Here is a 12,374-nt window from a genome sequence, read left to right as displayed (position 1 = left end):
ATCAGCATGGGTTTTGAAAAAGACGACCGTGTGAAACCCAGCTCACACTATTCGTCCACGAGATTCTGAGGGCCATAGACACGGGTTTCCAAGTAGATGCCGTGTTTCTTGACTTCTGCAAGATGTTTGATACAGTTCCTCACAGTCGTTTAATGAACAGAGTAAGAGCATATGGACTATCAGACCAATTGTGTGATTGGATTGAAGAGTTCATAGATAACAGAATGCAGCATGTCATTCTCAATGGAGGGAAGTCTTTCAAAGTAAGAGTGATTTCAGGTGTGCCACAGGGGAGTGTCTTAGGACTGTTGCTATTCAGTATAACATCGGAAGAGTGTGTGTGTGTGTGTGTGTGTGTGTGTGTGTGTGTCGAGTACATAGAACGAAAGATCCTTTATCATTTAGCTACAGTGTAGCAGGTCAGCAACTGGAAGCAGTGAATTCCATAATATCTGGGAGTAGGCATTAGGAGTGATTTAAAATGGAATGATCATATAAAGTTGATAGTCGGTCAAGCAGATGCCAGACTGAAATTCAGTGGAAGAATCCTAAGGAAATGCAATCCGAAAACAAAGGAAGTAGGTTACAATACTCTTGTTTGCCCACTGCTTGAATACTGCTCACCGGTGTGGAATCCGTACCAGATAAGGTTGATAGAAGAGATAGAGAAGATCCAACAGAGAGCAGCGCGCTTCGTTACAGGATCATTTAGTAATCGCGAAAGTGTTATGGAGTTCATAGGTAAACTCCAGTGGAAGACTTTGCAAAAGAGATGCTCAGTAGCTCGGTACGGGCTTTTGTTGAAGTTTAGAGAACATACCTTTTCTGAGGAGTCAAGCAGTATATTGCTTCCTCCTATGTATATCTCGCGAAGAGACCATGAAGATAAAATCAGAGAGATTAGAGCCCACACAGAGGCATACTGACAATCTTTCTTCCCACGAACAATACAAAACTGCAATAGAAGGGAGAACCGATAGAGGTACTCAAAGTACCCTCCGCCACACACCGTCAGGTGGCTTGCGGAGTGTGGATGGAGATGTAGATTGCCTGATCTCTTTGTTGTTTTCTTGTTGATTGATAGAGGTTTGTTTTAAAATTGATTTTTATGTCTTTTTGAATAGATTTTTCACCACTCTCTTCTATCTTTACTCCACACAAGGACACCGATGACCTTACCATTTAGTGTCTTAAAACACTAAAACTAACAACCCTATTTACCCAACTATGAGCTGAGGCTTTTTCCCAAATTTGTCATACAGGATCATCTTACACTCACAAATTAAACTATTGCTGCTGTAGTCATCATAACAGATTAATATAAGGGTTGTCTTGCATTTAGTAACTGAGGTCACATGCAGGTTTAATCTGAAGAATTCGTAAAAGTTGGTGGGGAATAGACACAAACTTGGCCAAGCACTGGAACCGATATGGGGAGGAGAGTGGTGAGCAGACAGCAAATTTTATTGTGCTGTCGTCCATGGGAGTGTATACTGCTTGTGCTTCCATCTAGAGCAGTGTGTTGCTTACCTCGACTTTTTACGAACATCGAACCATGTTTAAACCACAGTTTTCCTGAATCTATTTGTAGTCAGAATTTTATTGACTTCTATATTAAACAAATACTCAACAATGGTATATGCTTCTACAGGAGACAAATTAATGCTAACAAAAATATGTCCTCACAGAGCATTTGAAATGTGTCACAACAAATGAAACATGAGCTTCAACAATGGGCGTGAAGTTACTACTGCTCTACAGCACTTCTGATTTTCGAGGTGGACAACAACTGAAATTTGAAATGGCACAATTTCTGCCTGCTTGGTTGTATGGAGCCAAGAGGACAAAATACTGTTATCATTCAATTTGCTTATACTATCACCATTGTATGGACTGTTAAATTGTAGCAATTTATAATGGATGCAAATTACAGCCGTGCCTCGTGACTTAAAGAGTTTGAGTTCAAGATTGGTTCATGTAGACAGTGTGATGCTAATTTTAAGCTAACGATAATTCATGAAGCAGAGGCTACAAACACCTGTGCACCAGGAGGAAAATTTGGTGTCATGGAAGTAAATGTTCATATGTGGTACCAGATAGAGAAAAATTAAAGAACGCCATTTATAGATGCTGTACTTTCAGGAGACCAAAGCAGAGAAGATTAATGAACTGGAAGAGCAAGTTTTTCAGTACATGCAAGAGAAATGGAGTGAAATCGTCCCTGCTATTTGAGGAAATATCTGAATGAAGGCACTGGAGGTAAAGAGGAATTTTCCAAGTGCATGCGTGCGGAATTCCAAACAAGTATTGGCTGGTGTGTGAAGATTATGAAGAGGGCAGGGCGTATGTTATGGCACAGAACAATGCTAGTGCAGTGACAAGCCATGCTTATCAGCATCTTACATTAATCCCTCCACACCCAATATTTTAAAGAATTGAACACCCATATTTATGATGTCACATCTCATGAACTAGGTGTTGTACGTGTATATAATTCTGCAGATACATTCAGTGGTATATGTGGATATTGTCTGCAAATATGTTGTGAATAGAGTTAGTAGTAAAGAAGTAATAAATTAAAATGTAGTGCTTGATGGTGAAGTTTTACTGTTTGAATAGCAAAACTACAGTAAGTGATGAACTTTTTTCCTTACACTATTGTTTGGGATGTGTCAGTGACAAAAGTTTCAAAAAGAGTTTGAAATTATGTGTGAAATTTGATTGAAGTGGCTAAGTGCTCTAATTCTCAAATACTTGATAAATATAATCTAAGTAATTTGTGCCCATGGGTTCTGCTGCCTCACAACATGTGCACTGTTTATAACTTTAATACTGAATTATTGTGTTTTAACCATTAACATAAGATTGCTCGTGTTAAGTAGTAAATTACTACAGCAGTCTATATTTTTAAATTCAGTTAATAATCACATGAAGTACTGAAAACCACATTTTGTTGCCCCTCGAAGCCCATTACATAGCCAACATGCAACTGAGATTGGGTCACCATCAGTATTGCAGATAATCAGTCAAAGGAAATGGCATGATTATCTGCTAGGCCATATATGGGCAATGTGGATCAGGTGCCTGTATATTTTGATATGCCGTCAGATGTTACGGTCAGTGTGGGAACTGTTGAAAGTGTTCCTGTAAGAAGTTCTGGCAATGAAAAGGTCTGAATAATTGATTAATGGTAATGCTGTGTGCGCTAGCAGATGGAAGGAAGGCCCCCCCCCCCCTCTCTCTCTCTCACACACACACACACACACGTTTCTTTGCAGGAAAATTATGCCGAAAAAGAACTCCCAGTGGGACTTATGCTTGGATGCCAGAAAGGGATAGATGACAAATGACCTGATACTGGTTTGGTTGAAAATTGTTTGGAACAGAATACCAGGTTCTTTGATTAATAGAAAATAGAAGAAGAATGTCATTGTTGTATTCTTTCAGGAGACACCTCACTCAGGAAGTTAAAGATCTGATAGCAAGGACAACACAGATTTTGCGACATGACCTCGCAAACTTTAAGTAATAAATGTTTTGAGTAAGTATTTAACAGCCCACCTGTGGCAGCCTTACAGTGAATAGCTTTGTCGAGGAGACCATGCCCTCACTCCTTGGGGGGGGGGGGGGGGGGTTTCAAAGAAACCTTCAGTATCCATGTTAAGCTGGTGATCCTTCCTTCATAGTGATAGAATCTCAAGTGAATCTGTTATGAAAGTACTCAAAAACTGCTGCATATCGGCAGGTGGTTGTGATTAAAAATAGTGATTCCATACATGGTATAGTGTTAACTTTTTTAGGTGGATAATTTATCAACAAAATGATTTTCAATGTTGATTAGTCAGAATACGTGAAAAATAAAAAATTCTTAAGCATTTGCATAAAAAATAATGTACATCATCTTCTATTGAGGGTCATCTTATAGTCAGCTTAATACAGTAACTAACATTGGTGCATACACTCGAATAGTTGCCATGGCATATCTTTTTTGTTTTTAAAACAGGCCGTTCTTCAATATCTGTGATATTTCTTTTATATTTCTTGTTTTCAGCAAAGCCTTCTTTTAAAGTACGTCCCTGCCCTGCCCCTGCGTAGTGCAACACAACCTGATTTTAGTTCTATTTGATCTTCATTTTTCACCTGTCCTTGATATGATGTAATTCCTATTCCAACTTCATTCATCTATCTTTGGACCCTAAATAAAAGGTAGCAAAAGTAGTTGTATTTCCAAGGTCAATGCTACTAGCTGTTTAACCGATCTTTATATTGTAAAGTGCACTATAGAATTTATTAGTTGTACCTCATAGTCTGAAGTCATCGCCAAAGTTTCCTGTCCGCTATTACAACATTCTTTCTCTTGGGCCAGAATAATGGTGCCCCAGGAACTTACACATGGCTGTAGGACCTCTACGAATTGTATACCTGGTGCTGCAACTTGCCAGTGCCCAAATAGGTTGGCAAGGCACATGAACAATGTGAATGTTGACAGAGCTATTTCACAGCAGTGTCTAGATCTCAGTGCTTCTGAAACTCAGCTTAGCATTAACACCATCAGACTGATACTGATCACATGTCAGTAGAGCTCTTAAAGCTCCAGTCAGTATTGTCACTTAATTTCAAGTCAGTTTTGTAATACCTAATACATATGGTTGAAAGGGTAGGAGACTTTTGACAAATCTGCATAGTGGGTTGGTGAGCAACCCGTCCTTTTGTCCCCTCACAAAGTAGCCTATCAAGATTTTTACCATACTTTATGGGTACTAACAGCTTTATACCATGAAAGTCTAGACTGAGTGTTGAGAGTTACCCTGGTTGGTTCCCTTTATCCTCATGATGATGTAATTAAGAGCTCTCCTCTCCACTTGTTAGCAGAGTGTTCTTTTGCTGAATATGTAACTGGCTGTTATTCCATTGACTCATTATTCCTTTCTGTTGTTTCTAGCTTTGTTAAGTTGTTGTAGTGGTCCCTGCTACTGCTTATGTGTTTACTCTTTTCCTGTAACAGGATCCAAGCAGGCTTGTGATGCTGGGACCCTTGTGAATAGGGCTGCTGTAGTAAAGTTGGTGGTTGTAAAAAAAAAAAAAAAAAAAAAACACTTTGGACAGTCAAACTGACCTCCTAATTGCGGTGTACGTGAATCTGGTCACTATGACAAATTGAGATCATTTTAGCTTAGCTTCATTGCCCTTACAAGGGGAAGGTCTGATATGTGGGTCACCAATTTTGATAGAGTTTTGCAAAGACATCCCATATTCAAAATGAAGAGAGACGTGTTTCATCTTTTTGCTAGACTCTGAGTAGTTTTCAAAAAAATTGAGGTCAAAGTTGGTGACAGAAAATCGTGTTTTCAATGCTATTCATCGAAAGATCATCAAAAAACAAACGGTTTGCATAAATACAATGTGGGATCCAAGGTTTATAACGTCAGAACTATAAACATTTTTGTGTTTTCATTTTGCAGTGTTGGTACCCATCATTGTTGCATCTAGCGGAGTGGTTGTGGTTCTCCCCTCCACCCCTTCCAGGTGTATTTGATAATATTATGATAATTGGAATACTTTTCTTTGCCCCCTTTTCCAGTAAAACATTGGGAGATGTGATTAATAATCAAATAAGTGTCTATAATTTATTTGCAGTTCTTTTCATCGTGATACATAGTAATATACTGAAGTATATTATTGTGTAATCCTAACTAATCAGCTATTCATGAGTATTTTTGCAATCCGTGGGGTGAAAGTTTAAGAAACAGGCAAAACATAAATATTTCCCACACCATGCGCATAACTTGAACAAAATCTCACTGTATTGACATGTTTTCTGATTCATTGTCTGTGGAAGACCTATCTAATTCACGTTGCTAAAAGCAAAATCAAATATCGATATGGATGCATACCAAGTGCATAAAACCATATCTTGAAAGACAGGCACAGACAATGATTATATATGAACACATGAATTTTTGTAGCATCTGCTGTAACTTGTAATACTTCGCTTTGCCGTGATGTTGCATTAGTTTGAAGTTGGGCAATGAAATTCTTTACCTGTTGGAAAAAGTAAACCTCATACGTTTGAGAAAGAGAGATACATTATTGTGGTATCACTTTCACAGTATTGTCCATGATCATCCTACCATTGTATGTCACATCAATTTGCCCATCCCATGAATTTAGTATTAGGCACAATTTATTTTGCTGCACATAAAGTGTCACAATGTGATCCAAATATGATTGGTACAGTTGGGAGGTCAACTTTCCCATTTTTAGCATGTGACGAAGATGTTTCCCTCTGGAGACCTTCAACACCTTGAGGAGACCCGTTGACCAACTGTTCTATTGGGTTCTTGCAAACACAGGAACACTGTTGGAACCACAGTCACAGTGATAGAATATTGCCCAGTGTAGGATTGTGTAACTTTATTCAGTATTTTTGTACTATGTATCATGATCAAAGTAAATGCATTACATGATTTGATTATTAACCACACCTACTGACATGTTATTTCAAAAAAAAGGCAAAGAAAAGCATTCTGGTTATCAAAATATTACCAAACACACTGAGAAAAAATCAGATCAAAACAAAGCTATGACCAAAAATTGAACATGGAGATCAGTGGTTTGATAGTCTAATGCTTCAACCGCTTGGACACCAACTTGTTCTGCTAGTTATGAGAATGACAGGTGCCTGAGCTACAGCAAGAAAACACAATAATGTTAATAACTCAAACATTATTAACTTTGGACTCCACATTATTTTGTAGGTGATCTTTTGATTTGGAGCATTGAAAAAACAATTTTCCATCATCACCTCTGACCTTGAGTTTTTGAAAAACTCCATAGTGTCCTGCAAAAAACAAAAACATGTTTCTCTTTATTTTGAATGTAGAATGTCCTTGCAAAACTTGATGTACATCAAGACCCACACGTTGGACTCCTTGTTAACCTTGTAGCTATCTCCTGTGTCATGAAGAGCCTCCAGAATGCTACACTTATAGTGTTATTATAACATGGTCCCATATTTAAATTGAAAATTGTTTGTATACTGATCAAAGGCAGTTAAATGGTTGATTGGAGATCTGCCCTCTATTTTAAATGATGATTGGACAAGTAAGTGTAGCATTTGTTTTGAAATTTTTTTGGATATTGAGGCTCATCCCTATCTTATAATGGAATAGTTCTCAATGATTGCATTGCTGACAACTTTCCATAGACTGTAAGACTACCCTCACGAATTTATTAATGCCACGTTAACTAAAAAAGTATTAGTTATTTTCATTTTGTGTAAGTTACAGAATTCCGTTACATGTGCTTAGCCTACAGTACTACAATTTCCTTCTCTTGCATTACTGTCTCTTAGCTAGTAGAATGTACTCAATTCAGTAATAGCTTTTCTTTTCTCATCTAGTGAAGTTAATAATAAGCAAGTTGTATTCTTGGCCTCAGAACTAGGAGTGGTGACTGCATTGATTTCTTATACTGTATTTTGTTGTTGTTGTTTTCATGTTTTGGTGTGTGTGTGTGGGGGGGGGGGGGGGCGGGGGGGTTGTTCATATATGAAAGTCTCAGGGCTCATTTCTCTCACTTTTTGTTTGTATTATTAATTTTTTAAAATTAGGATCATTTTTTTAATAAAAAGAACAGAATTTATTTGTTTTGGAAATTTTTAGACATCATCATAACTTTGACACTTCCCCCAATCCTTGCATAGTTTCTTGATATTCTGTTTTAAAATTTGAAAAATAATTAATTCATGCATCTGCTATTTTCCAGGTACTCTACGATTTGGCAAAGTTGATGTAACCGAAGCACAATTTACTATCATACTCATTCATTTAATTTCTTCAATATTTGGGCCAAGTGTGTGGATGACACAGGTAAATTCAGTGAAACATCGTAGCTTATTTATACTTACGTTTCTAATTTAATTTCTGTAACTAGCTTACATACATTTTTCTAGAAGAATTGTATATAGTCAGCTGGTGAACTTGTTGCCCTGCCACAATTGTGTTTTACATTAACTTCAATCTATCGTATCATAATCAGACACACACAATTTCTTAAGTTAGATGTAATGTCATTTATGTTTTATTTTAATCATTAAGTGTAAATTTTTGCAAATGTACAAGCTTAAAATTATTTAGTTCCACATTCTGAAACAGTTTTAATGAGCTTCCATTTCGTACATTTTCATAATACTGTATATGCCTTATTTTTATGTGAATTATATTATTAACAAAATTAGTTCCTACCTCAGCTGGCATCTTGTTCATCAGACATGATGTTGTTTCTTGAGAAGTCATGAATAACCTTAATGAGTAAATTGTTGCGATGTATGATATAATGAATTATCTTTCCACAGTTGGCAGTTATTCTGACAGCTTCCATATTGAAAGTTTGGTCTTGTGGGTGATTTGTCCACATCAAGTTTCTCTTGAAACTTCTATTACTTCAGTACGTGATGTTTCTACCTCTTTGCCAGGATCTTGACCACAAGACTTCTGGTGTGCCTGGTTGGCCCAATTACCCAGAAGATTTTCACTTTCAATTACAGTGGCCACAAAACGCTGTAGAATTTGTTGGAAAAAAAACCATAAATACTTTTGTACACCTGAAAACAATCTGTGTTTTGGAGATGGTTCCTAAAGCATTTTGGAGATGGTTGCTAAAGTATTTTATATGTTAATTCTTTATGGTTTTTCCTTGCCCACACCCCACAGAAAGTAATGTTCTCTATTGATAGACACACTTTCAGGAAAAGACCATACTTTAATGCTTTAAATTTTGTGCTTCTAACAGTCTCTTTAATAACTTTTGTTATAGTTTTAATGTTTTTTTCAGTTTTGTCTTTCCTGTTAATCATCATTAATTTCTGTATGAATTGTTTCAAGAAATTTCCTTTGTACTTAATTTTATTTATAATGTTTGTTTCAGCGTTATTATGTTTCTGACTGTAGCCAGGTGATGTCCTGTCCAAGGATTTTGGTTACTAAGATATTCATATATGAAAGACATCGTAACTTGAATTCGTTGCGTTATTCTGCATGTGTGTGCACTAAATGATTATTCTTGTGAGTTTGAATGTAGACACACAATTTATTTTTAGATAATTGTATTTTTACACACACACACACACACACACACACACACACACACACACACACACACACGAGAGATGAATGATGAGACTTACAGTTTAACAGTTCCACAGATTCATGAAATTTTGTTGTCACATTACCCATTTTTTTCCAATTGTGACCATTATGTTTGTTACATTAAATTACACATCCATTTCATGCCTGTGAGAAAAATCTGTTTGATGTATTTTTGTTTTTATATTTTTCCATTTCATGTGATCATTTGAACTCTTTTTACAGATCCCTTACACTAGTTATGAAATGAAGTATTTACTAGGATTCTCGACCATTATTGTTGCGTCTGTAACACTCTACAAGAACTTTGTAGTCATTTTTACTGGCGGTGTAGGCAAAAATGGCTCAACAGTTGCCGTAAGTCAAGGAAAAAACATGCTTAGATTATGAATTGTAGGTTCTCTCCATCTTTCACTGACTTCTAACTGTGCAAAAGTACAGTTAGATACAGTAAAAGATTAAATGGTTGACAGTTAATGGAAAAACTAAAAGGTAATGCACAAAATGTTTCAAAATGACAAGTTCATAATCAGAGTACATCCAGCAAAACTGAGATAGTTTTTAATTGAATAGTGATTCCTTTTACACAGAGTTCTCTTACAGTGTCTTTGACTTTACTTTTCATCCACTTGTTAAAACAATAAATTACAATAATTAATCTCTTAAACTTTAATGGACTCGCATTCGGGAGGACGACGGTTCAATCCCATCTCCGGCCATCCTGATTTAGGTTTTCCGTGATTTCCCTAAATCGTTTCAGGCAAATGCCGGGATGGTTCCTTTGAAAGGGCACGGCCGATTTCCTTGCCAATCCTTCCCTAACCCGAGCTTGCGCTCTGTCTCTAATGACATCGTTGTCGACGGGATGTTAAACACTAACAAGCACCACCACCACTAAACTTTAATGCATCTGTTAGGTGTGACGGAAATTTGATTAATTCTTCAGTATTAATAGTACGTCGGCAGTCACAGTTCTCCAGAACAATACAAAAAAAATTCTTCAGGTGATGTTTGAAAGAATTCTGGTGCAAAATTGCTATGATCAGTATAAAAATGTAGGCCTACATTGTATTGATTATAAATTGCCTGTGATAGAGTACATAATGATAAGCTTATGGAAATTCCCAAAAGAATGGATATAGATCACAGAGACATCTGCTATATAGAGAATTTATGTTGGGATCAGAGAGTGCATGTTAACTTCGATGACGAGGTCACCAACTTGTTTATTATCCATGGAGAATTCCAACAAGGGTGCATTCCTGTTATTCAGTTTGTACACAAAGTATTTTTCAGCAAGCACCTAGTGATACAGAAAAAGGCATAAACATTAATGTAGTCTCCGCCTGTAACATTCCCCATGCTGATGATACAGTATGGATTGCTGATAACTTGTACGATCTTGAGTAATCTGTCAACACAGTAGGAGATTACAGCCATAATTTTGGTCTGAATTTTACCACCAAAAAGACACAGTTTTTGTTTTTTACAAAACAGCCCAATTCCTTTACCAATGCAAATATGCGGTTCATGGCTCCTTAATACAAAGAGTAGACAAGTTTAAGTGTCCTGGTATGTGGGTTTATGAAGATTGCAGATCATACGTGGAAATAAAATGTCACATAGAGAATACCCATAATGCCTTCATTAAATTTAAGAAAATTTTCTCAGGTACAGACCTAGTGACCTAAATTTGTTTGGTAAGATGTTACGTTACATTTGGTCTGTACTTCCATATGGTGCTGACACTTAAGTATGATGACAGCGAGGAACACTGAGGCGCCCGCATCTCGTGGTCGTGCGGTAGCATTCTCGCTTCCCACGCCCGGGTTCCCGGGTTCGATTCCCGGCGGGGTCAGGGATTTTCTCTGCCTCGTGATGGCTGGGTGTTGTGTGCTGTCCTTAGGTTAGTTAGGTTTAAGTAGTTCTAAGTTCTAGGGGACTGATGACCATAGATGTTAAGTCCCATAGTGCTCAGAGCCATTTGAACCATTTGAACACTGAGGCCTTCAAAATGTGCATTTGCTGCAGGATGCATACAATACTATTGATAGCAAGAGTAACTAACACTGAAGTATTGCAAAGAATACATAAAACAGCAAGAAATTTTAACAATGTTTAAAAGAAGAAACACTCACTCACCTCGGACATATCTTACTGAATACGAGGTACCAAATATATGCTTTTACAGTTGATAACACAAGAAAAAAATTTGGCTAAAAGAAGAAAGCGATCAAAAAGAATATCTTGGTTGGATAAAATTAAGTGGTGGACAGATTACCAAGTGCAGATCAACTACAACATAATACAGTCCATAGAATAAAGATGCATTGTGTGATCACCAACATCCATCAATGGATAGGTAGAAGAAGAAGAAAAGCATTTTATTATGTCCGCAAGAAAGTTGAAATCTTACTGACCAGGCACAGCATTTATCTCCATGATACCAAATTGGTCCATTAAACAAACATATATTGACTTTTGTTTGGACACTGGTGTGCTGTGATCATTTGTATGAAATACATGACCAAGTGAGGTGGCGCAGTGGTTAGCACACTGAACTCGCATTTGGGAGGACGACAGTTCAAACCCGCATCCGTTACTTCCCCAAATCACGTCAGGCAAATGCTGGGATGGTTCCTTTGAAAGGGACCGATGATCTTACTGTTTGGTCCCCTTCCCCCCCCCCCCCCCCCCCTCCCCCAATTTCAAAACAGGTCAGTGTAACATTATTAATGCTTAGTGCAATACAGAGAGCAGAGACCTTGTTCCTGTTTCAGTGTAATGACAAAACATTGTACTGCTAACATGTTCAGCTTCCCTTGTCTGTTAAATAAGGACAACAAAAAAAGTGTCAGTCTTATGATGTCTTCAATATCAGTTTCAAATGTTATGAATTTTCTTAACCAGCGTTGAAAACCATGTTTACTTGAGATGTTGATACTGCAGAACTATTGGGTTCAGTATCAAAAGTTACTGGAGTGTGCCTCTTTCCAAGTGCTACATGGAGTTCTCCAACCAATGATGACTCTTTTCCAAAAAATAAAATTTAATGAGGATAAATTACTCAGTATAGTACTAAAGTATTCATATGTTTATGTTGCCAAATAAGTGTAATTTCAGGTAAATTTAAGTATTTTAAATACTGAACTGCATTGTGCAGAGTTAAACATCTGCCATGTTCCTAATGAATTCAATTAGCTCAACATGTGCATTACTTTTTAGTTT

The 12,374-nt window shown here is 37.1% G+C and overlaps 1 protein-coding gene across 3 annotated transcripts in view; it reads left to right on the top strand.

Moving 5' to 3' along the window:
* Window positions 1-12,374, top strand: part of LOC126253347 (cholinephosphotransferase 1) — a 160,385-nt gene that overhangs the window by 19,150 nt on the left and 128,861 nt on the right. For 2 of the 3 annotated variants that reach the window (XM_049954617.1, XM_049954615.1), the window contains exons 4-5: window positions 7,768-7,871; window positions 9,372-9,503. In XM_049954617.1, the coding sequence (XP_049810574.1) occupies window positions 7,768-7,871; window positions 9,372-9,503 (236 nt within the window). The remainder of the gene's footprint in view (window positions 1-7,767; window positions 7,872-9,371; window positions 9,504-12,374) is intronic. The other variant, XM_049954616.1, reaches the window with a different exon arrangement.

The sequence above is a fragment of the Schistocerca nitens genome, chromosome 4, assembly GCF_023898315.1.
Source record: "Schistocerca nitens isolate TAMUIC-IGC-003100 chromosome 4, iqSchNite1.1, whole genome shotgun sequence".
NCBI lineage: Eukaryota > Metazoa > Arthropoda > Insecta > Orthoptera > Acrididae > Schistocerca > Schistocerca nitens.
This window is presented reverse-complemented; position numbering and strand designations above follow the sequence as displayed.